Below are 27,283 nucleotides of genomic sequence, written 5' to 3' on the forward strand. Positions count from 1 at the left end.
GGTTCTTGTGTTGAGTTGTTTTACGTTTTGATGTAGTGGTTTGTTCGACCGCCTCTGTTTTGGATGTTGGCTTCTGTGAATAACATTTACATTTAAAAAAAAAAACTTATGCACATGTGCATAGTTTGTCATAATGGTTTTGTTGCTAGTTAATGTTAAATATGATTGGTGGTATTACGAAATTTGATTGGTAAGGGTTAAGTTTTGTTATTGAAATAAACCTGTTGATAAGGTCAGTCATGTTAATGCACATGTGCATAGTTATGCACATATGCATATTTTGTCAGATTAAGTTAATATGAATGTATTAAGGCATATGCACACGTGCATTATTACCTTAAAACATAAACATTGTACATATTGTATGTAATATGTTTATTTCACATGTGCATACATGAAATAATTAATGTAAAATATGTAATGTATGCAGGAAAAAATTATTCGAAACTGCTCATGGATTGACAACAAAGGCGTATTTGATTAATAGGTTAACGGATGAAAAATACCAGGGAAAATGATGGACGAAGAGGCGCTGAAACAGGAGGAGTGTTGGAAGATAGTTATGAAATGGAAAGAAGATCAGAAGGTGTGAGGTTGTGAACTAATGCGAATGTTATGTAGGTAGTTTGTGGATATGCAATTTATAAAGACATTTTTTTTTGTTTTCTTGATGTCTTTTGATTGTAATATGTGGGTAGTTTTTTACGATAATGGTTGATATAAGAAGTTTGACGTATACGATGTCTTATATGGTGGTTGATGGGTTAAAACTTTATTTGATTGTTCAGGTATATTGGTATGTTTGTTAATATTCGATGTATTATGTTGTTTGGTATAGAAAATGTTGGTATTGTACATGTGCAAAGTTTGATATAGCATATCATATTACGGATGTGGTACCCTATTACGTATGGGGTACCACATTGCATATGATTATGTATATGTAAAGGAAAACGAATTACATGTAGTTAATATATTCATGTATGCACATGTGCATTGGTCGAAACAATAACAATATGTAGTGAAACATTAAACATGTATGCACATGTTTATTGTTTGAAACAATTACCATGTGAGGAGAAACAGTAAATATGTATGCACATGTGCATTTTTCAAAACAGTAACCATGTTGGTAATATTTGTTAGGTGGTCAATAATGAAATTACATACGCTTATGTATAATAAGTAATTTAATTGATATCAAAGTATCATGATCACAATCATAACATATGAATACGTATACAGACAGTGCAAAATGTTTGTAAACAAAAAGAATAATGATTAGAAACTATTTGTCATTATATATAGGATAATCAAGAATCGTTGAATGTTTTATGACGCCTGGATGAATGTCTACGAGGTTACTCAGGTTCATATATATATGCAGGGTCTTTAGCATCATCATCAACATCTTCATCAGTATCATTGGATTCAACGTACTCCCAACTGTTAAACGTACTGTTTATAATAGGGATGTATGCAGCATCAACATCGGGTATCCAATATGGTGTGCTATTAGGTGTAGAAGTCGTAATTGTTCCTGTATAAAGAAAAAAAGAGAAAAGCATATAAGATTATGATTAATATGGTATATGGTAGATGGTGTGTATACGCACGATGTATAAATGTTTAACATTTTTTTGGTGATGAGTATGGGGTGTTGGTAATGTGATGCACATGTGCATAATTATGTACTGATGGTTAACAGTTTATATGTGATGATTATGGATTGTTGGCACATGTGCATGTTCATGATAATGATGGTTAACAGTTTACGGATGACGAGTATGGGTGTTATCAACATAATGCACATGTGCATGATCAGTGACGAGTATGGGTGTTATCAACATAATACCTTTAGTCACAAATCGAATGAATTGCAACTCTTGATGTTCTGTATTTGTAGGTGTATTGTGACTGTCAAGTGTATTATCAGCAGATGGACCAACCACCACCGTAACCACCATTGTCCCCAAGCCCGATAATGGCGGTATTCAGCTCTCCTCTAACATGAGCAGGAACTGTCACAGTAGCTCTGCGCACTAAGAGTGAATTTGGTGATGCTGACATGGCATTTGTAGAACGGTTAAATCCCACGGGTTGGTTTCCTGGGAGAGACATTACCGTAGGGCCTGCTCGGGTGACATTTGGGGCTGAGAGTTGCGGACCAGGAGACGCAGCCGAATTGTTGGAATTAGTTGGTCCGGCTGATGGTTGACCACCATCGAAATTCGGGTCTAAACCGTTCAACTCCTGAGCAACATGTTCCATGATGAAGGGCCGAAACTATGGACATGGTAAAGAACCTCCAACTGTAGGACCTCCTTTCGGTGGCGTTGCAGGTTGCAACCAAACTTGATCACCCGCAAAGCACCTCATGTTAACCGCAAAATATTTCCGGTATATTATCCGAATCCAATACGGGCCATGAAGAACAAACGACACATCAATCGGTAACAGAGTACTAGGAACGATTCCCATGCCACCTCCGCTAGCCACAGTAGAAGCAGTTAACATGGCAGATGCACCAGGGTTTCCACCAGGACCCGTACCGGGACCATAGACATGACCAACATTTGGGTTTGTACCATTTGGCATTTGCCCATTAACATTTGCTCTTGATAGTGTCGGGATAGATGAAGCCGCACCAGAAACTGCAGAAACCGGAGCAGCCCATGCAGGACGTGTTGCAGCATCAAGAGCATGCAAAGGTCCTGCTGTCAGACGAATGCAGTCCAAAAGAGATGAAACTTCCGTCCCATTGATAAAATCCTCGAGAAACTGAAAAAAAAAACAGAACTTTAAGCAATCAATCAATCAATCAAAAGTTTAATACCTGATAGAAGGATAAAACTATCTGAGTTTTCGCAGATTAGTACTGAAACATTCTTTTGCATGATTAGAGGCTTACACTTATTAAAATTTAACAGAAAGTAGACTTTTAATCTAATTTGCAACATAGTGCACATGTGCATATGATTTAATACCATATCATTTACAATCAACATAATGCACATGTGCATATAATTTAATACAACATCATTACAGTAAGTATAATGCATATGTGCATAACAGTTAATACAATATCATTTACAAAGTATATACACCAGTCAACATAATACATTTAGTCACAAATTGAATGAATTGCAACCAGTAGATGTGGTGTTACCAGTAGATGCAGTGTCAACTGATAATGATTGATCAGGTAAATTAGCAGTCTCAGAGCCTACGTTGCCTGGTGTAAACATGGAATCAAACGTCTGTATTTCAAACCCATGAAAGGTGTGTCGATTTGCAACTGTTGTAAACACAGGATTGCAACTTTCATTTGGATTAACTGCAGGTAAGGTATTGACATCAACATCAGATGGACCCACGGCAGAAATAGGATTGAAATTGACATCAGATGGGCCAAAAAAACCAGAATCGGGATGTGGATTGTATGCAGACAATGTTGTATGATGATCATCAGATGCCGTAGGTTCAAATCCAACACGAGATGAGTCAGACAAAGCCATGTGTAGCCGAAATCAGTATACAAACGCCGAAATCAGTATCCCAATTGAATCCCCTGTAAGATGTGTATATCGCCGCCTATCGCCGCCGTGAATCTAGAGAGATTAGTCACCGCCGAAGATCTCCGTCGCTGATTATGAAAAATCTCCAGCGAAACCCTAGAATGTAAATGACGATAGTGAACAGGGGATGAAATAAGAGGAGTGCGTGTTTTTTATTAGATGTCACTTAATTACAAATTTGCCATGTGTTCACATTGGTTCTCGCGGTTCTCGCAATAAAGGGTGGTTCCTAACGGATCTTTATCCTATATATATATATATATATATATATATATATATATATATATATATATATATATATATATATATATATATGTATATAGGGTAAGGTTCATGCGAGAACCACCTTTATTGCGAGAACCGCGAGAACCAATGTGAACACAAGCTAAAATAGCTAAAAAAATCTAAAAAAACCTAACCCCCACCCCCCCACCCCCCAAAAACCTAAACCCCCCACCCCCCCCCCCCAAAAAAAACCTAACCCCCCCCCCCAAAAAAAAAAAACCTAACCCCCCCCCCAAGCTAAATGCTAAAAACTAAAACCCTCAAAAAACCTAAAAAAACCTAACCCCCACCCCCCACCCCCCAAAAACCTAAACCCCCCACCCCCCCCCAAAAAAAACCTAACCCCCCCCCCCCAAAAACCTAACCCCCCCCCCCCAAGCTAAATGCTAAAAACTAAAACCCTCAAAAAACCTAAAAAAAACCTAACCCCCCCCCCCACCCCACCCCACCCCCCCCCCAAAAACCTAAACCCCCCACCCCCACCCCCAAAAACCTAAACCCCCCCCCCACCCCCCCCAAGCTAAAATGCTAAAAACTAAACCCCCAAAAAACCTAAAAAATCTAAAAAAATCAAAAAAAAATCTAAAAAAAAATCTAAAATTTTTTTTATTTTTTTACTATTTTTTATGTTCAAATCGCTACTTTAAAAAAAATTTTTTTTTTTTTTGGATACTAAAAGTAGCGATTTTTATATAAAAAATAGTAAAAAAATAAAAAAAAATTTTTTTGGGTGTTTTTTAGATTTTTTTAGGTATTACTGTTTGTGTTCACACTGGTTCTCGCGGTTCTCGCAATAAAGGGTGGTTCCTAACGGATCTTTGTCCTATGTATATATATATATATATATATATATATATATATAAAGGGAGATAGAGAAAGACCCGTCTTGGGCGTCGGAGGCAAGCCGAAGACGACTGGAACGGACCTAGGGGGCGATGTGCTGGGGCGTCGCCAGCCCTCGCCGACCCTAGACCGTTTCCCATACCAAGCAGTCTAATAAAAAGCAACATAAAATAAAAAAAGATCTCATGGTAAGGGCAAAGGGTATTTTTTATTAAATATTATTTATTGTAATTCTTAAAAAACAATTAAATAAAAAAAGACATTGATATTAATTTAAACAATAACAAAACATTAAATTAGAAGAAATATGGAAAATAATTAAAGACATTAAAAATTAAAAAACATTACTAAGACTAAATGTTTCCATAATTTGTTTTTTCATATCCTTGTATTGTCACACTCTTAAAATTTACATGCGGGGTTTTACCGCAAGACATGCGACTGACTAGGATCAAGCACTAATCATGTTGAACCAAGTATATGAGTTATCAACATCATCACAATCAACACGATTAGTGACTAAGACTTAAATGTCCAAAACATAGTTTAAATCGACACCGAAAGCTAAACGTACAATCCAGACATAAGTTAAAAACAACAGTGTTTAATAAAATTTAAAGCAAATAGTTTAATGCCAACCATGACACTCCAAATGTTGCACGCTCCCATGTTGTACCTAACGTCTTGCAAAGCATGCTAAAGTGTATCATCAAAGGTTGGTGAGTTCACAGTTTCAGTTTTAAAGTAATGTAAGTTTCAAATACACTAGTTTATTAAAAACATAACATAGTAGCTAACCCACGGTTAAGCCACTAAACTATGTTGTATCAAATACTTGATTGTAGTAAGTTGTTGTGCCCCATATCAATGTCTATCGTCATTGATATAAAGTCAAGGTCAAAAGTTTACGCTCGGCTCCCAGCATGGTGTGAGGTTTGTCGAACCTAATAGTGTTATTAACAAGTACCCCGTTTGCCAAACCCATTAACTAACCGGTATAATGCGTACGGGCTTTTCAGATAGATGTCCGTTTAGTCTGCTAAGGACATGAAATATAAACTATGGTATTTAATAGACAATATTCCAACCAAGGAATATAGAGTAGTCCCTGTCACGACCCCCGACACACCCTGGACGGAATCGGGAGCCGCGAGCAGTCCAGTGGTACCGGTGAGTTATTTTGAAAAATATTGCAGCGGAAATTTCATCAGGACCGTGAGTTAGGAAAAATATCAGAGTTTAGAAAACACCGGATTTTATTTAAATAGATGGAATAATTCCATGTTTTACAAAGGTAGCTTTTAATAAGGGATAAACCCAAAAACAATATTTCATAAGTTGATTTAATTAATAAAATAAGTCACTTCTTGAAGTCCTTCAGTGCCGGATCCAATCTTTACTCCAATCTACTGTAATTACTTGAAACGCGTTTTAAAAAAGTTTCGTTAGCGGGAAATACTGAGTGAATCATTCAGTTTACTAAAAATGACACATTGGTTATAAATTACAGTATTAAGAGCGATTACAATGTTTCCATATCAACCAACTACCCACAGTATTTGTCACTCGACTCGTTTCTGTGACTGTGTTCATATCACTGTTGGGTCCGTTCACCCACAAGTGACGTCAATCACTAATAGGTCCGTTCACCTAAAAGTGACGTTTCATGAATTAGGTACGCTCACCCACAAGTGACGTCAATCACTAATAGGTCAGTTCACCTAAAAGTGACGTTTCATGAATTAGGTACGCTCACCTAAACTGATAACACTAGTAATGTGCACAATACCCCATATACCGGCTGTAATTTGGTGATTACAAAGACTTAATCCTTGTAATTATAACTTTGGAAAATAATTTGGAGTATTGTAAAACAGTTGATAAAAAGAGAATGACTCACTTTATAAGCATGCAGGATTGAGTTAACAAGCTTCTTGATTCTACTTCTTCCAATAAATTTAAGCATGCACTTTATTATTCTGGATCTTCTGATGATTTAATAGTTTGTTTGATCGTAAGTGTGTAGTTGGGAGTATTCTTGGTAGTTAAACATATAGTTTAACAGAATGGAATACGTATTTGTGTAAAACCCAAATCAAACCTTAACGGTAGTCACGAGATTCGAACCTTAACGAATTTCACAAAGTGTAGCACTTTGGATTCCGTTTACCGAAATCACAAAGTATAGTACTTTGGCATCCGTTTAACGAACTCTCAAAGTATAGTACTTTGGCATCCGTTAGTTGGTTCCTGAATCGATCGGACATAACATCGCATTGGTGATTATTGGTTAGAACACCAACGTATAGAGAGAAGAATAGAAGAAATGAACAAAGGAAAATGAATCCTAAGCTTCCTATTTATAGGTAGATTTACTCATTAGCAAGGAAGTTTCCTTAACCATTAAGTTTCCTTAACTATTAAGTTTCCTTAACTATTAAGTTTCCTTAACTATTAGGTTTCCTTAACTATTACGTTTGCTTATCTATTTAACTAAATAACTTACTTAGCTTAATTAATCTTGATTAGCTTAATTAATCTTGCTTAGCTTAATTAATCTTGCTTAGCTTGATTAATCTTAATTAATCTTGATTAACATAATTAATCTTGATTAATTAATCATACTTAACTTAATTAATAGATTAATTAATCTACTCAGCTAACTTAGCTGCTAAGTTTATTTAACTATTAAGTTTACTTAGTTATTAAGTACTCTAGCAACTCCTTGCTTACGAGTTCTAATTTCTAGATACAATGGAACTCGTATTAGTGTATTAACTCAATTCAACTTTAACGATAATCACGAGATAAAACCCTCACAACGAATGACAAAGTGTAATCACTTAAACATCCATCGGATTCACAACGAATGACAGAGTATTCCCCGAGTTCGGGTGATACTTAAACATCATGTCGGAATCACGACTAATGACAAAGGATAACACTTAAACATCCTGTCGGATAGTTTCAATCGATCGGATAGAGTATCGTACCAGTGATTAGAGTTATTACCCTAATAACGGGCAGAGTTTAGGGATTCAGAGGGTAAAATCCCGAGCTATTAATTACAAAAATAAAAGCTGACGGAAAGAAAAGAATTGAACAGCGATCGAGTTAATACCCGGCATCGTAGCAGCATCCCGCTATACTAATTAGTGATTTGGAGACTATTTCGGCTATAACTCGACGTATACAACGAGAATTTACGTCGTTCTAACTTCTGATTTCAAGTCCCAAGGCCTGCTATTTATACACCAAAATTGACATGCTTACGGACCGTAAGACTATTCCCTTACGGTCCGTAAGGGACACCTAAGGGTCATAGGGTTGCCACGCGTGGGACTAGGCCTGCTGAGTTGATGAATTCAAAAATTTTAATTTTGACAACGAGTTAAGAGGATAATCGTCAAGTAGGGAATACCCCCCCCCCCCCTGAGTTTTAGGGGCCCTGATCCTGATTCTGATTATTCTGAAAATTTTAGGGATTGTGCAGGATTACTTGGGTGTCTCAATTAGGGTTTCGTTTTTATACAATTAACATAATACGTATTAATTTTAGGGAGAGTCGTTACATCCTCCCCACCTTAATAAAATCTCGTCCTCGAGATTTGGACTATGATATTTTCTTGCGGTTATGTTTCTTCTTTTAATTAAGAGAAATAATGTATCGTGGAATGGAATCAAAAGATATTTTGAGGGGTATGAATTTAAAAATAAAAATGGTTTATAGAAACAATTGGATTCAATATCCGAAATGAACTTACTTTGATCAATTGGGGGAGATTCTGAATTGATAAATATCTATTTGTGAATGGAAGTATGGAAAGTGATTTGTTAATGATTATTCGAAAATCAATATCGTTTACTTAAATGGTACTGGACAATAGAGTTTAGTGTATCGTAATCTGAGTACATAATTGTACCAAGAATATGACAAATCAAACGAATGGCGTTTGAATAGGGTTTAGCACAGGCTACAAATCTATTTGGACGCTACAAAGTGTTTGTAATGATTGAAAGAATTCAATAATTATGATGACCGAATAAATTTACCGTTTTTGAAATTGAGAGTTTCAAGGAAGCGAATCTGGATATTTCAAAAGATGAGACATTCCTAATGAAATGATATAGTTCCTAAGGTGATTATGTTCAAGCCAAAAGATATATGATCAATAGATTTTTTTTTAAATGAATGTGAAGAACTTTTTGGAATTAATAAAATTCTTGGTCAGAAGAAAACTTACCTTGATTGGTACCTAAGGAAGACTCAAGATTGACAGGTTCAAAATGAATTGAAAACATGAAAATGATTCGTCAAATATTGAATTATGATATGAGAAAATCAATGTGCTGAGATGGGTGATTTGTAAGAATACATGAAAAGACAATAAAGTTAGTGTATTTTTGTCTTAATACATAATTGTATTCAGATGATTTTAATCAAAATGTTTGATTAAAGATAGGTGATATTTTGATTTATTAAATTCCTTTTCCTTTTATGTTATCATAAAGTAGAAAAATAAATAAATATAGATAGGTTTAAAATATCAAAACCCGTGGTAATTTTGACAATATAATGATATATGTTTTATAGATAGGTTTACCCAATATTCTAGAACTTACGATTATCATTTTTAAAATCAAGTATGTTTAACTGTAAGATTTTATAATAGGGTATTTGAAATCATAAAAGTAAAATAATAAATGTTTATTTTAATATCAAGCATACTTAAATATTGGCTTGCGTAAATAACATTTGATGTTTTAATATATATATAGGGTAAGGATAGTGTAAAAAGGGCCTAAAGTGTAAGAAGTGTGAGAAGTGTATTATAACACTATATATAATACTATATAACACCATATAAACACCGTATAATAATATGTAACACCATATAATACCATATAACACTATGTAACACTATATATCATTATATAACAAATATAACACTATACATCTATCATAGACATGCTATCAGACAACCTATAGTGTTATATTTATTATATAATGATATATAGTGTTACATAGTGTTATATGGTATTATATGGTGTTACATATTGTTATATGGTGTTTATATGGTGTTATATAGTATTATATATAGTGTTATAATACACTTCTTACACTTCTCACACTTTGAGCACTTTTTACAGGATCCTCTACCTATATATATATATATATATATATATATATATATAAAAGAATATTTCTATAAGTATTTAATGGTTGTGAAATATTAATCAAGATGAACATTTATTTATAATATGTCTTGTTCATGAATGCTTAGACAATTATTTAGATAATTTTATTCGTCCCTTTAATTGTTTTATGAAAATATATCTTCTCTTTACAGTACAAAGTATATATATTTCTATATATATATATAACATAAAAATATATTTATATATATTTGAAATTTACTAAATAAGTATGACGACTTTTATGTACATTAAATAGTTATTATCATGGTTGGATATTGGTTAGTGCTGCCTTGTTTAAGCATAGGTGGCCAGTCCATGCCTAACTACGGCTAGGCTACCCAATACCTGTCCTTGACAATAATCTTAAAAAAAAATAATATTAACACCATTATTATTAATATTTTATTACAAATATTAATTAAAAATAATAATAATAATAACTAGTCATAAATGTAAACGAGATTAGCGCAATCTTCAAATTTGTGAAAAAGTCACTACAAGGTGATCGTGATGTAAAGAAAATGATTTAATGAAGTTGAAGACCAACAAGCATGTTATAGTTCAAGAGAATTGAAGTGCTGGTTGGGATTATTTTGAATATGATGGCTTCAATTCATCATATGGGACCTTGAATGGAATATGTTTTGTGAGCAAGTTAACTGATTTTGAATATAACGAGTTTGAATAAGAAAGTTCAAACATGATCACAACAAAAATTATGTATACTTTTAAAAGAAAATCGAGTTTTTCAAGAAATTCATTGCTTTGATATAAAAGAGTCATTGCTTTGTAAAAACGTGTTTTACAATACAAAGATCAAGTATAGTGAAATGATATTTGAACTTTTGATAAAACAACAAATTGGATTGATGCCCTCCTATGATTTTCATAATTCAAATGAATCACATGCACAACAAACAGTGCATGTGTAGCGTGTGGATTTATCAAGAAATGAAATGGACCAATATTTGCTACTATGAAAGAAATCTTTATGGTATGATGACCATTAAAAGAAGTAGAAACACGAAAGTCAACTTATTTATAGGCAGAAGTCAGAATTGTACCGAAAGAAATATAAGAGCTTTATCTGGAATTTCGTGTGATAACCTTTGTTAAGTGACATTACCAAGGAATGTCGAATGAAATGAAATGAAATAGGAGATTTGCAAAGGTAGATGACTTCTTTTGTAGTGCCAATAATTATGACTATAACTAAACTGTGCACCGATGGTTGTGAAATATTGTTCCAACGTACCTCAGCGATATTTTGATCGTTTGTAAGATCATGTGGCAAAGTGCCGCTTTTTTTTATTAGGAGTTCTTTTACTGACGGAATTATTATCGTGCCCAAATTTATATTTTTCAAAGGTCTTGCTTTGGAAGTCGTGTGTGATAAACTTTGACGTCTGTGGACATATAATTTAAGTTTCATGTGTTTTCTTGTGCATTAGCACAACTTTATATGTTTTTTACTTGCATAAATCGTATATGGTAACTCTTTTAGAATTTCTTTTACTTTTGATGATGTCCCAATTAAATGGGTTTCCATTGTTTATATTGTCGCACGAGTTACGAGGTAGATGATCAAACGGAATATTGTTTGATATCGGAAAAAAGATTCCTGATAAAGAAATTTAGATTTATTATTGACACATCTGTTTGTGCTTTATTCTTAATTGACTTTTGTAACTTTTTATAGATATATATATATCTATATTATATATTTCACATGCTGTAATATACATATCTTTCATAAGGTTAAATGTATATAATAGATTCATATTTCCAAAGCAAGTCAGATATCAGCTCATGATATTATTTAGGGAAATCTTGTCACTTGTTTGACATACTATGTACCCCGTCTTATCCGGTTCGCGCCGGAGAGGTAATCTCAGTATATCCGGACAAGCTGGAGAGTCTGCTACTCTATACCCAGTTTTGCCGGAGAAGATTTTCTATTTCCCATAAATAGTATCTTTTTAAGATTTTGAAAGTGCCTCTTTTATTAGGGCTTTTATCCAGAATCAAGGAAATTTATATTTCCGTAACATATCTTATTCTAGACCAAGTAATATCAATAAGCAAAATTAATAGCAATTATGAGTTATTGCTTATTTATCGTACCTTGCAATGTTCTATTCACTATTCTTATGGCATACCAATATTCATTACATTATACTTATATAAGAAATTTACTTGAAGCTTATATTAAGGCAAAATTCTTAAGTTCAAGTCTAAATATCATCTAGAGTGCTATCAGATAATATTAAGTTCCTAACTCTCCGTTTAAACGTAGGTATTATTACAACACTTAATTGCTTAAACAAGTGGCTTAGCTTTTACTAAGGCGTCTTTTCTTATGTTCAAGTCTAAATGCTATCAGATGTGCTACCAGTTAATAGCAATCTCCTAACTCTTTTTATTTAAGCTTAAGTATTATTATCACAACACTTACAGGCTTAAAGCAGTGGCTTAGCTCTGATACCACCTTTACTGTCACGACCCCCGACCCACCCTGGACGGAATCGGGAGCCGCGAGCAGTCCAGTGGTACCGGTGAGTTATTTTGAAAAATATTGCAGCGGAAATTTCATCAGGACCGTGAGTTAGGAAAAATATCAGAGTTTAGAAAACACCGGATTTTATTTAAATAGATGGAAGAGTAAATTACTTTTTGAGTCCCTGTGTTTTAGTGGTTTTAACCACTTGAGTCCAAAATCAAAAAGTTTAACGCCCTGAGTCCCTAGCCATTTATTTTATAACGTTTTGAGTCCAATTTTGTTCTTTTTATAACGATTTGAGTCCAAAAAATTGGACTCAAAAGGTTAAAATTTGGACCCAAAAGGACTCAAATGGTTAATGAAAATGCTTATAGGGACTCAAGTCGTTAAACTTTTTGCTTTTGGACTCAACTAGTTAAAACCACTAAAACACAGGGACTCAAAAACTAATTTACCCTAGATGGAATAATTCCATGTTTTACAAAGGTAGCTTTTAATAAGGGATAAACCCAAAAACAATATTTCTTAAGTTGATTTAATTAATAAAATAAGCCAATTCTTGAAGTCCTTCAGTGCCGGATCCAATCTTTACTCCAATCTACTGTAATTACCTGAAACGCGTTTTAAAAAGGTTTCGTCAGCGGGAAATGCTGAGTGAATCATTCAGTTTACTAAAAATGACACATTGGTTATAAATTACAGTATTAAGAGCGATTACAATGTTTCCATATCAACCAACTACCCAAAGTATTTGTCACTCGACTCGTTTCGGTGACTGTGGTCATATCACTGTTGGGTCCATTCACCCACAAGTGACGTCAATCACTAATAGGTCCGTTCACCTAAAAGTGACGTTTCATGAATTAGGTACGCTCACCTAAACTGATAACAATAGTAATGTGCACAATACCCCACATACCGGCTGTAATTTGGTGATTACAAAGACTTAATCCTTGTAATTATAACTTTGGAAAATAATTTGGAGTATTGTAAAACAGTTGATAAAAAGAGAATGACTCACTTTATAAGCATGCAGGATTGAGTTAACAAGCTTCTTGATTCTACTTCTTCCAATAAATTTAAGCATGCACTTTATTATTCTGGATCTTCTAATGATTTAATAGTTTGTTTGATCGTAAGTGTGTAGTTGGGAGTATTCTTGGTAGTTAAACATATAGTTTAACAGAATGGAATACGTATTTATGTAAAACCCAAATCAAACCTTAACGGTAGTCACGAGATTCGAACCTTAACGAATTTCACAAAGTGTAGCACTTTGGATTCCGTTTACCGAAATCACAAAGTATAGTACTTTGGCATCCGTTTAACGAACTCTCAAAGTATAATACTTTGGCATCCGTTAGTTGGTTCCTGAATCGATCGAACATAACATCGCATCGGTGATTATTGGTTAGAACACCAACGTATAGAGAGAAGAATAGAAGAAATGAACAAAGGAAAATGAATCCTAAGCTTCCTATTTATATGTAGATTTACTCCTTAGCTAGGAAGTTTCCTTAACCATTAAGTTTCCTTAACTATTAAGTTTCCTTAACTATTAAGTTTGCTTATCTATTTAACTAAATAACTTACTTAGCTTAATTAATCTTGATTAGCTTAATTAATCTTGCTTAGCTTAATTAATCTTGCTTAGCTTGATTAATCTTAATTAATCTTGATTAACATAATTAATCTTGATTAATTAATCATACTTAACTTAATTAATAGATTAATTAATCTACTCAGCTAACTTAGCTGCTAAGTTTATTTAACTATTAAGTTTACTTAGTTATTAAGTACTCTAGCAGCTCCTTGCTTACGAGTTCTAATTTCTAGATACAATGGAACTCGTATTAGTGTATTAACTCAATTCAACTTTAACGATAATCACGAGATAAAACCCTCACAACGAATGACAAAGTGTAATCACTTAAACATCCATCGGATTCACAACGAATGACAGAGTATTCCCCGAGTTCGGGTGATACTTAAACATCCTGTCGGAATCACGACTAATGACAAAGGATAGCACTTAAACATCCTTTCGGATAGTTTCAACCGATCGGATAGAGTATCGTACCAGTGATTAGAGTTATTACCCTAATAACGGGCAGAGTTTAGGGATTCAGAGGGTAAAATCCCGAGCTATTATTTACAAAAATAAAAGCTGACGGAAAGAAAAGAATTGAACAGCGATCGAGTTAATACCCGGCATCGTAGCAGCATCCCGCTATACTAATTAGTGATTTGGAGACTATTTCGGCTATAACTCGACGTATACAACGAGAATTTACGTCGTTCTAACTTCTGATTTCAAGTCCCAAGGCCTGCTATTTATACACCAAAATTGACATGCTTACGGACCGTAAGACTATTCCCTTACGGTCCGTAAGGGACACCTAAGGGTCATAGGGTTGCCACGCGTGGGACTAGGCCTGCTGAGTTGATGAATTCAAAAATTTTAATTTTGACAACGAGTTAAGAGGATAATCGTCAAGTAGGGAATACCCCCCCCTGAGTTTTAGGGGCCCTGATCCTGATTCTGATTATTCTGAAAATTTTAGGGATTGTGCAGGATTACTTGGGTGTCTTAATTAGGGTTTCCTTTTTATACAATTAACATAATAAGTATTAATTTTAGTGAGAGTCATTACAGTCCCAAATCAAGGGAGAGTGTAGTTCCCAAACCCGGGAATGCATGCTTTTAGTTAAAGTGTGAACTCACCTTAGTTTAAGCTCAGTTAGATTTAATGGAGATATAAGAGGATGGTCAACTACGTCCTAATTGGGTCCTGATGCTTGCCGGCCGGACCTGAATGCGAAGAAGGAGAGAACCGAGAGTGAAAGAGAGTAGCGAGAGGGAGAGATGGAGGCTGTGGTACGTGTGAGGAGGTTAGGGTTTGATCTGATTTCATGCATCTATCATACACACGCACATCATGTACGGTTATAGAAACAATAGAAGGGAGTTGGGCCGAGATGGGAGTGAGCCATTGGTTACTGGGCCGCGGGTGTAAAGGGGGCGAGTTGGGTTTAGTTCTCTTGGGCTGAGGGTAGAGGATCACGAAATGGGTTTGGGTTCGGGGTTGGGTTTGTTTCAAGTGAGTTGGGTCAAAATAATATAACACATGTTTCAGGTTTCGTTTTGAGTCAGGTGTCGGCATAATGTTTGTAAACACATAAATCATATGTCTATATCCTAACGGGTACAAGTGTAGTCAGGGTTCGAGTAAATCGAATCAGGAAAGCACCTGTTTTTTCCATAATGTCACACGTACATTTGTCTTTTGGGTCCGCTAACGTGATCGACATAGCGAGGAACTTCAAATTATCTCATTTTTCTTTCGTCAATTCTTTCTCCTTTTTCTGATTATATTTTTCTTGAAAAAGCGCACAAATACTTCTTTTTTCTAGAGCTTTTCTTGTTGAATATTATTAAATGTACCGGTGGTTCACCCATATTTTATGGTTGGGTTTCCAAAGCGAACTCAGGTGTAGGGTTCGTTGGGGATATAGGAAGTTGTTGTTGGTGAGGGGTGTTTGGTAGCGGAAGTTGAGACGAGGAAATAGGAAGGGGTTGCTAGAAAGGGACAACGTTGTCATAAGGAAATCTTGTTGTTAATTAATGGTCCTTTTATGAAAAACCACACAATTTCTCCATCAACCCCCAAGTCAAGAGACCCACGCCCGTCGAAAATTCACCTGTGGCTTAGACAAGGTTGACCATACAATTGGTGCGGGATGGTGTTTGGGGCGTTGATGAAACAGTGGTTAACCTAGGAGGGTTAATTCACTGGTCTCGTCAAGTAGGGTTAATCCCTTCTTTCCGAGGATTGGTGGCTGAATCGTTCGTTGATCTGTCTCCTGCACAAGGAAACACACCGTGACTCGTAACAAGGAGGATAGGGTGGGGGTGCTCCTTGTTACCACTCTCCGGCGTGAGAATCAGTATTTGCTTGAGAGCAAAGTGTGTGATAGTAGTAAGTGTGAGAGAGTAGATAAGCGATCCCTCAAACCTGGTCCGGGATGGGTATATATAGCCGAATAGTGAAGGAGGGTAATTGAGTGGCTAGACTGACAACGCGCAACCCTTTGCAGGTATGTCAGGCGCGTAGGTCACGGAGGTGGTGCCACGTCCCGTTGTGGCTCTCAGTTTGTGTGCCAGCGTTGCTTACGTGTGGGTTGGACATGTGACTGTTGTCAGTGTCACTTGCTGTTTTGGACGCTTAAGTCAAAGTGTCAGTCCCACTTGCGTCGTCAAATAGGATGCGGTGCCGGGCCGCATTGCTATGTGCGGTAACTGCGGTTGTTTCCGCGTCCCTTGCCTTGACGGAGATAAGTATAGGATGCGGTGCTTAGCCGCATCGCTATGTGCGGCAACTGGTGTTGTTACCGCATCCCTTGTATTGACGAAACAACCATTTTCATAACAAGGTAAGTTTTCTCATCACTTGACCGATTGGAACGCCCAGCTACGTTCGCGCGTGCCCGCATGGACACAAATAAGTCCTTGCTGATGGAAGTATTTGATAAGGGTGATGGTCACTCGCGACTACTTTGGTGCGAGATATGGGACCATACCCCTTCAAGCGTGGAGGGGCTTGCCCCCTATCCACGCCACCACACTGTCCATCCTAATCGAATATAATTTGGCCAGTTTGGTTCGGTTCTTAAGGCAACATAGACATTTTCTTTTTGTATCTCAAAGACCAAAAGTTATTGACTTAGACTTTTATCTAATTGGATTTGGGATGAGCATTTGGTACTTGGTACTTAGTACTGGTAGAGACCAAAAGTTATTGGGTTAGACTTTTATCTAATTGGATTAGGGATGAGCATTTGGTAATGGTATCAAATTTCCCTTACCGAATTTTTCGGTACCAGTACCCACTTTTAGGCATTTTTGGTATCGGTAACATTAAAATATCGATTTTTACCTTCAAATACCGGTTTCCATACCGGTCCCGTACAGGTACCCAGTTTTGACAATTTTCGGTACCGGTATTTTCGTTACGGTTTCGGTGCCACTCTCATCCCTAAATTGGATATCATGGGTTGGTGGCTTAACTGGAGAAGCAAAACTTCTAGAAGCACATAAGTTGAGAAGGTCATGAGTTCTAGTCCCAGAAGGAGTAAAAATTAAATTTTCTGTAAAAAATATTTAATTGGATTGGATTGGATTAAATCAAACCATGAACATCCAAAAAGTCATAAGATCATGCACGCTAGCTAGCGAAAGTTATTCATATTTGGAAAAATATATAATCATAAGCAAAAATGACAACCACTTTATAAAATCACATCGATCTTCAGACATACAAAAATTGCGTAAAACCATCCAAATCTAATTCTTTGTAATATGATGGTTTTTTTGTTTCAATGTTTTTAGAATCCCAGAAAACGGGGTACTGAATTCAGACTTCGTACTTCCCAATATTCCATTGCAAGAAAAATAATGAGAAGTGAAAACTACCAGTTTTACAAACACTTATGCTTTTGAAACGAATATGGTTAGACCTTGGGGTTTTCATAGTAAAGAACAGATTTCTTGGGCTTAAACAGGTACCTAGAACGATATGTCGAGCGAATTACATCGATAAACAACTTATATTGCAACCGTACATATAGGAGGGCCGGGAACACAACAAGCACGCAGATAAGGATTGGAATCATAAAGTACGAAAAAACTGACACCAAAAGCGACCATCATGGTTGTTATAGATAGGAAAAGAGTTGCCAAACCGAATAGGAGCTTTCTAGGCAACGATTCCAGAAAATCATATACAGCATAACGTGACGTGAGAATAGACAAGAACATGAGAATTGAAGCTGAGGATGAGATTAGAGATATGGCATCTGCCACAACGAAAACCACAAAGGTTGCTTTTGAATGGAAGAAAGGGATGCCATTGTTTTGAGCATATCCACCGGGAACCGTAAAAGTTGCTGCGAATACTATGGTTGCAATAAGCGCTGCAACAACCATACATTGACTAGCCGTTCCTTTCATCCACTTCTCACCTAGTGTGACTAGATCTTTGTGTTCCCTGGTGAATAACTCATGTGGTGTTAGACCATCTTCATTCTCCCGTTCTCTGTATGAAAGTGGGATCATTTTCTTTACTTCCTGAAACATAAACATAAACAAACTAGACTAGTTATAAAGTACTTTCTCCAGGTTATACAAATTAACCATGAAAGAAAAAAGAATAGTATCCTAGCAGATTGGAGAGGAATATGTACATGGAACCATAACAATTCTAGTCGCATTTGTAACGCCACTCCTGATATATCTTTAAGTCGATTTTGCTTGGCAATCTTTCCAACTAAGTGCAACATATTATTATCCTTTAGATCTTTGAGAGGGGTTATCAAATCTTTCATTGCGCCTATTTCATAGAGTAGGTTGTAGATACCCTCGTGACGGTGTTTGACAGCAATGTGAAATATACTTTGATTGTTATCATTTACCTTCCATATGAGATCAGGATATCCACGGATAAGCTCAATCAAAAAATTAGTATTACCCATTTCTGCAGCAATAAACAGTACCCGAGAAGAGTATGCGTCCTTTCCATACTTTGTAATTCTTACTTCACTTTCTTTACGCAATTTCTCAATACATTCAAAAATGCCTTGTTGCAGTAGCCGTGCTCGGTTTTCAATTTGAACGGTATTGATTATCTTCAGGGTATTGTCATGCATGTCTGCGATATGTTTGAAGATGAGCTTTTGTAGTTCTTGAGCCAAGTGTTCCTTATTAGATATTGGCTTGTTGTCTTTCTTGATCGAACTCGAGGGATCTTTGATTATTTTTTGGGTTTCATGATGCATGTTCACAAGACTTTCGGAAATAAGTTTTTGTAGTGCTAGAGCTTGTTCTTTCTTTATAGTAGCCGAACTGGTATCTTGGTTAGTCGAATCTGTCAGCCCCTTATTAATTATGTTCCTGGTCTCAGTATTCATTTTTTCTACATATTCAATAATGACTTTCTGAAGTTGCATAGTTTGAACGGCCCATTTAGAAGATGTCTTACTGTCTTGGTCATTCGTATCTGGTGGCCCTCTAAGTATTGCATCAATTTCCGACGTAGATTTTTTCACAATATCATCCCAAAGGAATCTTAGCAATGGCAATGCACTCTCCTTTTCAGGAGCTCTCATCTTTATACCAAAGAATCCAAAAACTGAAGGACAAACAGAAAAAAGCCAATTGGTGTTACTAATTACTAAATATTAGCAAGTAAACACTCATTATATAAAATGTCAGCATCTAAAATAAATCTAATTATTTTATAAAAAAAAAAAAGCTATTAACAAGGTTTCTACTTGTATTGTCGTATTTACGAAAGAGCATCAGCAGTGATAACACCCAGAAACGTGTAACGTATTTCAATTCCTACGCACTTTTCTGATTAGAGACAGAGGCTCTAAACCATGGGGATTTCACCAGGGCACCACCATCTTGGTTCGGTACCGGGGGCTGGCCCTGGTGAGGTCCAAAAGGCAACGTCCCTGGCGGGGATTGAGAAGCCCGACCAACGCGTAGACGTTCTATTTTTCCTTAAATCCTTCATTGGAAATGCTTTGTATTTGTATGGATTGCTAAATGTTTCAGGAAAACTGAGATAAGTTACAACTAAGATCAAATGCAATTAAGATCGATCAGTAGCAACTAACCAAGAGTTGCAGTTGGTTGTTAGCTACTTAGCTCCGGCGCCAGCTCAAGGGGGAATGAAATAAAGCAATTGTTTTAGGCCCCCACATCCCTAGGGCCCCAATTCTAAAGAAAAACTCACTAAATGTAGGTTATTTTGGCTTTAAGATTGTTGAAATTGAGGTTTGTGATCTATAATTATGCGTATATAGAGCCTTCATCGGATTTAAAACACTTTTTTTACTAAAAGGAATCATAGCCTTCCTAGGATTTAAAACACTTTTTTTTAATAAATGGACCCCAATTTTATTATCCGCTTCGGTACTAAAATATTTTGAGACTTATCTCTAACATCAAGTAGTGGTAACTGCAAGTAGAGACATGTTTGATAACACTAACCGCCAATCATTAACCACCAACTAAAGCGTTGTGATGCTTCGCCATGTATATGGGGAAATCACCTGGTCTTTTAAACATTCAAATTATAACACTTTGTTTTCACAGATAACTAATCTCGTTGTTGCATAACACTTTCTGTTTTATGTTGTTGTTGATTTTTATACTCAATGAATACTTTTTGTACTTGTAACCGAGCGACAAAATGACACCTTTCGTGTGCCCTAGGCTGTGCAATTGTGGCGTATCATTTATACACAAATGCGTAATTATGCATATATGTGGTGTAGTTATAAACATATCTAACTATGGTGTGTTATACACACACATACAGTAGAAACTCGATAAATTAATACTCGATTATTTAATAAACTCTCTAAGATAATATTTTTTGCCGGTCCCGACTCGGGGATAGGTGCTAAATTAATAATTCGCTAAAATTATAAGATAATACATTTTTGATAATTTCTTTAGACCCCATATAAAAATATAAATTAATAATTCCTTATATATAGCATATTACATGAATGATTTATGAAGGTTTCTTGAAAAATGACTCAGTTGTCTTTTGTTTTTTGTTGAAATCAATTTCCCCTTTAATCTCGTCTCTAATTTTCCTTAGCATGGTAAGAACTTCTGGTGTTGTTTTCTCATAGCTCAACAAGAAATTGTTCAATATGAACCCATTCTTGCAATTGCTTTTGAGTGAGACTTGGATTATCCTTGTTGTGCTTGCATAATGCTCTTCGAATCTCGTCTGTCATTGTTGTTTTTTTCACACCTTTAAGATGGGAAGCCATGTTGTGTGTATGATTTGTTTGTGTTAACCTATTTTGATCTTGTATTTATATAGAAAATATTTTTAATGTCCATAAAGTGATACATTGAACACAAGAAGCATAATAAGGTGGGAGATTGAAGGTTTCTTTCAAATTGGGCCGTTCATTTGATATACATGCATTGTATACAATAAATAATTAAGTGAAAGTTTGAAAGGTGTTTGTAAACTAAGTATTCTATTATAAATTAATAAAATATTAATTAATATATAAATTAATAATTATTAATTTATCGATTAATTAATAACTCTTTTAATTAATAAATTTTGATGGTCCCAAGTGTATTATTTTATAGAGTTTCTACTGTATATACCCCTCTCCAAATTATGCATGCCGTTTTCCAAACACTTTGAAGGTTAAAAATGCTTTTCATATAATAATAGTGGAAATTTTTCAAAAAAATATAATAATAGTGGAAAACCAAAAGAATCATATATTATCATGGGAATGTACAATCACATTTTGTTTTGTTGGCCGCCGGCCCTGTTTTGGGGTGTGCGTTTTTTCTAATGAAGTTTGCCTTTAAAAAGGAAAAAAGAAACTTTTGTGGACATAAAATTATATCATTTTGAGAGGTTGTTTACCTGACTTGATGGCCGCACCCATGAAGTTGGATTTTGTTTCCTGAAATCTTTCAGGCTTCCGAGCCAAAATTCTGAGTATTGATCTACCATTGTCATGAAGCGGGTGCTTTTTTGCGATCTTCAGTGCCACGTCTATGAAAAAGAATTAACAATCTTTTTGTTAGGGTAAATGATACAACAAAAATCACCAAAGATTTATATATTGATTATTACACTTAATATTAAGAAATGTAAAGGTCTTAAGGAGTTCTTTGTAAAATAATATAATTCTGTGTAAGGTAATTTAATCGCTACCACTGCACAGAAAAAACTACCAAATCTACCACTGCACAGAAGAGTTGCCAAATCTGGTTCACGATGACCAAAATTCCTGGTTGGTGTAATTGCCCTTTTTCGTGTGGAATGATATTTTTCTCGATAAAAAAAAAAAAAAACATACATGAAAAAAAAAAAAAAAGTTTAACCTTAAAAAAAATTTTATAACAATGCAAGTGAAAAAGAATCCAAAGCCACGGCAATCCTACTTTGGAGGAAGGTAATATGGAGCTTTCATCACCAACGTGAGGCTAGTTCACTTCGTAGAGACATATGGCTCTTAGAGGGGAGGTCTCGGGTTCAAACCTGAGCAAGAGAGAATAATTTAGGATTATTGGTGTCATACAGTAGGAGCAAACTTTGCCGTTCAAAAAAATAAAATATATGGAGCCTTGATCAGAGCTCTTCGTCTTTGAACTTTTTACGGCCAGAATGTCATTATCTGGGCCTTGGAAGCAGATTGGTAAGCTGAAGTTGGATGTAGAGGCGGCTGGTTTAGACTTGGTTAGATTGTTCAGGGCGTCTCCTTGCCAAGGTAATCGGGTATCCTTTTGGTTGGATTGTTGGGTGTCCAATATTCATTTATTCAGTAGATTTCCAAACATGTTCATTATAGAGAAGTACAAATGGTCACAGTGGAAAAACGATGCAAGGTGGTCAATGGGAAGAGGGTGTTTGATTTCTGTTGGTCCAGACAACCGGCTTTTGTTGAAGAAATGAGGGAATTATAGGATCTGTCCTTAGCTCTCGAAGGGTGTGAAGTCCAGGTGGTGATAAATGGTTGTGGCTGTTGGATCCATCGGGTTGCTTTACAATACATAGCTTCCGAAATCAGATTCAAAGTGCAACATTTGTAAATATTGGGACCAGTTTCGAGTAGAATAGATAGGCTGATGCAGGCCAAAGTGTGGAAGATCAAGCTATAGCATTTCTGGAGGCCCATGATCGAGCTTCCAAGAGTGATTTACGAAATGACCATAACTTTGGCTACGAGTTTGCGTTTTAGCGTTCGACCAGTCAAATCGAAACGTGAAATGAGGAGCACATCAAGGCAAGGACCCTCGGTCCAAAACACGCATTCTAGTGAGAGTTACGGGCAATTTTGTGTTCCTTTTCATGATTTATGCACTTTGTTTTTTGGCTTGTGTTTGGCCCATGGCTTTTTATTGGCTCGTTTTGGATTTCTGTTCTTATTTATGTTCTTCTCATGTAATATGGATGGTCATTCATCAATTTTTGCAATAAACCATTTTACCATTTCAAATTCTCTGCCTTTTGGGTTGAACTTGGGGTTTGAGGAAGATTATCACGGGTATTCACATAATCAACGTGATCAATTCTTCATTATCATTTCACACGCTACATCATGGGCTCCATTAATGATGTCTTGACCGCTTGCTGACTATAACAGATATGCCGAAGAGAAATGTGCATCTTGATTCTATCCGGTGTAAGTTTTGTGGGGATTTTGATGAGAAGGCTGAACACTTGTTTATATTTTGTAATATGGTGCAAGTGATATGGGATTTTGTAGCTTGCTGGGGTAGGCTCCAGGCATTCTTTGCCTTTGGTGTCAAGAATCAGGTTAATCTACATAAGCAATTCAGGAGGTTAAAGAAATGGAGGGCAGCTGTGTATACAATCATTCACACGGTTGTTTAGTGTATATGGAGAAGTCGAAATGACGTGGTTTTCAACCGGAAGCAAGCGAACTTAAGGAGCAAAAAGGAGGAGATCAAGTTATTTAGTTTTCTTTGGTGTAAAGGTAGATCTAAGGTATCGGATCTTACTTGGGAGAGATGGTGTAACTTTGATTTATTGTGTATGGGTGTGTAAGTTTCTTGTTGCTCTAATGGGTGGGTTGACATTATGTTAATCCACTGTTTTTTCTTTTGAATAAAATTTTTGTTATCCGTTCAAAAAAAAAAAAAAAAACCCGTTACATATTACGATAAACTAGAAAAACTAAAATCTGCAACTTCAAGTAGATACTAAAATGCTTGCGGGGCGGCAGAGGAAACGGCGGAGCATGTTCTCATTCAGTGCAATTTCGCTAAAAGAATTTGGGATAAGATTGCAAATTGGATCGGCATTCCAATGGTAAATCTGGAAGGAAGCATAAAATATTTATTTCAAGAACTGTTTGGGCTACAAAGGAGCAAAAAGGCGAGGAAAGCGATCCACGCAATAGCTATTCAAACAATGTGGGCATTATGGAAGAATAGGAACGGAAAAGTATTTTCAAACAAACACGGTCCGGTACAATTAATGACGGAGGAGATTAAAGAAGCTTCGTATAAAAGTTTAAAGGTGAGATCAAAGTATACTTCGATTACACGTCAAGAATGGTGGGATTTTAATGTAGTTTGGTAACTTGTTTATGTTTAAGCTTTTCTTTTGTATAATCCAGCTTCTGGCTGGGTGTTTTCTTTTTTGTTTTGTATTGGTTATGAGTTAATAAAAAGTTCCGTTGGCTATTAAAAAAAATACTAAAATGCTTACCGAACATGTTATTCTCAACACATTTTTCAAGAAGCCAGCCACGCCTCTCACGACTCCAATTCTCATCGTCAGACAAACTCTTGGATTCTTCATAAATATATGCAACAACATCTTTATTTCCAAACAAAGCGGCCGCATACAATGGCATCATTGTTTTATTAGAACCAATGATTGTCAGCAACTTCCTGTTCTCCTTTACCATAATCTTAACGGTTTCAACGTTTCCAGCTGCAGCTGCTAAATACAGGGCGGTGTTGTAATTCTTATTTTGTAGTTCCAATTGCTTTTGAGTCATCATACCCACCAAGTTTTTGACAAACTCTTCTACACGTTTCGGATCACCTTTTGCGGATGCCGCTACATGAAGCGGTGTTTCCCCATTTTCAGTGATACTATACCCCACCAACTCTCGTCTCTTATCAAGAATAGCTTCAGCAGCTTTCCAGTTACATTTAATCGATGCTTCGTACAAAGGGACACCAATTTTGAGGTATTCTTCTCTACTTCCTGTAATAAGTTCCAACGCAAATAGTTATATCACATCAATTTTAATGCATATGGCCAGTTTGAATCCTTAAATTTGGTTTAAGAATGCTAACTTCAAACAGGTTATAAGTTTATTTTTATGGAATCAAAACTAAACGGGAAAATTCCGAAGGCTACAAAAGTTCCAAATTTTATAATGGTTATCTTTCACTAATTTAGATGCAAAATTTCAGTTTTCATTTAGAGTTAATTACTGTTTTCGTCCCTGTGGTTTGTCAAAAATCACTATTTCAGTTCATTAGTTTAAAATTTGCGATTTCAGTCCCTATGGTTCCACTTTCGTAACCATTTCAGTCCACCTCGTAACCATTTCAGTCCTTGTACTTACAGAATAAATGGATTGAAATGGTTACAAAAGTGAAACCATAGGGACTGAAATGGTTACGAAAGTAAAACCACAGGGACTGAAATCGCAATTTTTAAACTAATGGACTGAAATAGTGATTTTTGACAAACCACAGGGACGAAAACAGTAATTAACTCTTTTATTTAATTTAGGATTGAAAATTTTTAATTTTAATTAGGAACCAATCTGGTTAACTTATTAACAGTTGACTCTAAATTTGTTAAAAATAAAAATCTCACATTTAGTCCCATCAATTATATATGAGAACCAAAAACGAATTAGTTATAATAATGCATGAATCTCCCTTGAAATTTCTGAAAAATAAAAGAAGGGAACATCACAAAAAAGCCAATTTGACCAAGAAAATTAACCTGAAAAATAAAATAAATAAATAAAAGAAGGGAACATCACAAAAAAGCTAATTTGACCAAGAAAAGTGCATTTAGATGTGAATAAAATTTGAACAACAAAATTAACAAGTTAGTCATTGCGGTTTTGTTTTACCAAAATATCCAGAAGGGAACATCACAAAAAAGCTAATTTGACCAAGATGTCTATTTTGTGAGACCCTATGCCACGTTGGCGTAGGAATATGAAAATCATGTTTCCCTTGTTCCCCATCAGCAGAAAATCCTCATAATCTTACGCCAAAAATTACACCAAAAAAAAAAAAATTAAATAGAAAAAGTAAGATTAGTAACTGAATTTTTAATCTTCACTAATACTTCCCACAAACAAAAAATATTTCAAAATTTAATTATTAATCATTATTTATACTTCTAAAAATGTGAGACCATAACAAATAGCCTAAGCAAGAATTAAAACAACAAAAGAGTTAAATGGCTAACACATACCCCTAACTAGATCAAAGCAAGGTAGGTTGGGTTGTTGTGGCTGCTGCTGCAAATGATGTGGTTGTAGTGGGGGCTGCTGTGAATGGGGTGGTGGCGGCGTCTGCGCCTGTTGCTGCTGCTGTTGCGATGGTGGTGAGGTCTGCTGCTGCGGCTGGGTTGGTGATGGAGGCTGCTGGTTCATCTGCACGGTCACAAGATTAATTAATAATGATTATAAACCTTACTACAATTGCATGACTAGAGGATTTGAGTGGGTCAACTGATATGTTATACCTCTGCACCGATCACAAGACCTAAAACCAGAACGATTTTTTAAGTATGATTGAAAATTGAAAGGCCTTGAGCTTTTAGATGGTTTGAACATCTGTTCCTTGATTTATGTAAAACCTTGCTTTTTAAGTCAATGGTCAACGTCAGCTACTGTACAAAATTAGAAGAATAATGTGCCATGTAAAGGGGCCTACTAGTGTGTGTATGCATGTGTTTACCAAGACTTTTCAAATTATTTGAGGTATAGGAGAACCTTTGTAATTTAATATTCAATAAATTAATAACTTTGATAAAATTAATAATTTGTTCGGTCTCAACTTGAAATCAGTATAAAATTGGACCCTAATCGATAAAATGATAAGATAATTTTTTTTTTTTGAAATCACAATGTAACTATATCGGTCCCAACGAAACTATAAATTAATAATTATTAAAATATTTCAAATTTTTAGGATTGTCTGTTAAAAATGAATCTATAGTCACTTGTTTGAAATTGTTCCTTGACTGAATCGAAAGTTTTGTCAACCCACTGCACCAAATCTTGTTGAGTGCATCCTTGGTGATCTCTC

General features: G+C 35.5%; 2 protein-coding genes across 2 annotated transcripts; both read right to left on the bottom strand.

The window, feature by feature from the left end:
- Positions 1–2,292: 2,292 nt before the first annotated feature.
- On the bottom strand, positions 2,293–3,816 carry LOC110909068. The gene is made up of 2 exons (XM_022154075.2): positions 3,170–3,816; positions 2,293–2,781 (listed from the first exon to the last, which is right to left on the bottom strand). The coding sequence occupies exons 1-2, from the start codon at positions 3,516–3,518 to the stop codon at positions 2,696–2,698; spliced, it is 435 nt and encodes a 144-aa protein (XP_022009767.1). The 5' UTR covers positions 3,519–3,816; the 3' UTR covers positions 2,293–2,695.
- Positions 3,817–17,635: 13,819 nt separating this feature from the next.
- LOC110909069 lies at positions 17,636–26,856 on the bottom strand. Its single transcript, XM_022154076.2, has 6 exons — positions 26,718–26,856; positions 26,445–26,625; positions 24,699–25,205; positions 21,882–22,013; positions 18,649–19,592; positions 17,636–18,532 (listed from the first exon to the last, which is right to left on the bottom strand). The coding sequence occupies exons 2-6, from the start codon at positions 26,623–26,625 to the stop codon at positions 18,011–18,013; spliced, it is 2,286 nt and encodes a 761-aa protein (XP_022009768.1). The 5' UTR covers positions 26,718–26,856; the 3' UTR covers positions 17,636–18,010.
- Between the last annotated feature and the right edge of the window lie 427 nt (positions 26,857–27,283).

The sequence above is a fragment of the Helianthus annuus genome, chromosome 14 (assembly GCF_002127325.2).
Source record: "Helianthus annuus cultivar XRQ/B chromosome 14, HanXRQr2.0-SUNRISE, whole genome shotgun sequence".
In the NCBI taxonomy this organism is placed as follows: domain Eukaryota; kingdom Viridiplantae; phylum Streptophyta; class Magnoliopsida; order Asterales; family Asteraceae; genus Helianthus; species Helianthus annuus.

What these genes read in the sequence shown, in the direction of transcription:
- LOC110909068 (XM_022154075.2), bottom strand. Translation starts at nt 3,518, where the DNA reads ATGGCTTTGTCTGACTCATCTCGTGTTGGATTTGAACCTACGGCATCT. An exon ending in AGTTGACACTGCATCTACTG is followed by an intron (nt 2,782 to 3,169) that starts GTAACACCACAT and finishes TTTTTTTTTCAG; the next exon opens with TTTCTCGAGGATTTTATCAA.
- LOC110909069 (XM_022154076.2), bottom strand. Translation starts at nt 26,625, where the DNA reads ATGAACCAGCAGCCTCCATCACCAACCCAGCCGCAGCAGCAGACCTCA. An exon ending in GGGTGCGGCCATCAAGTCAG is followed by an intron (nt 19,593 to 21,881) that starts GTAAACAACCTC and finishes TTTGTCCTTCAG; the next exon opens with TTTTTGGATTCTTTGGTATA. An exon ending in TAGAATTGTTATGGTTCCAT is followed by an intron (nt 18,533 to 18,648) that starts GTACATATTCCT and finishes TTTATGTTTCAG; the next exon opens with GAAGTAAAGAAAATGATCCC.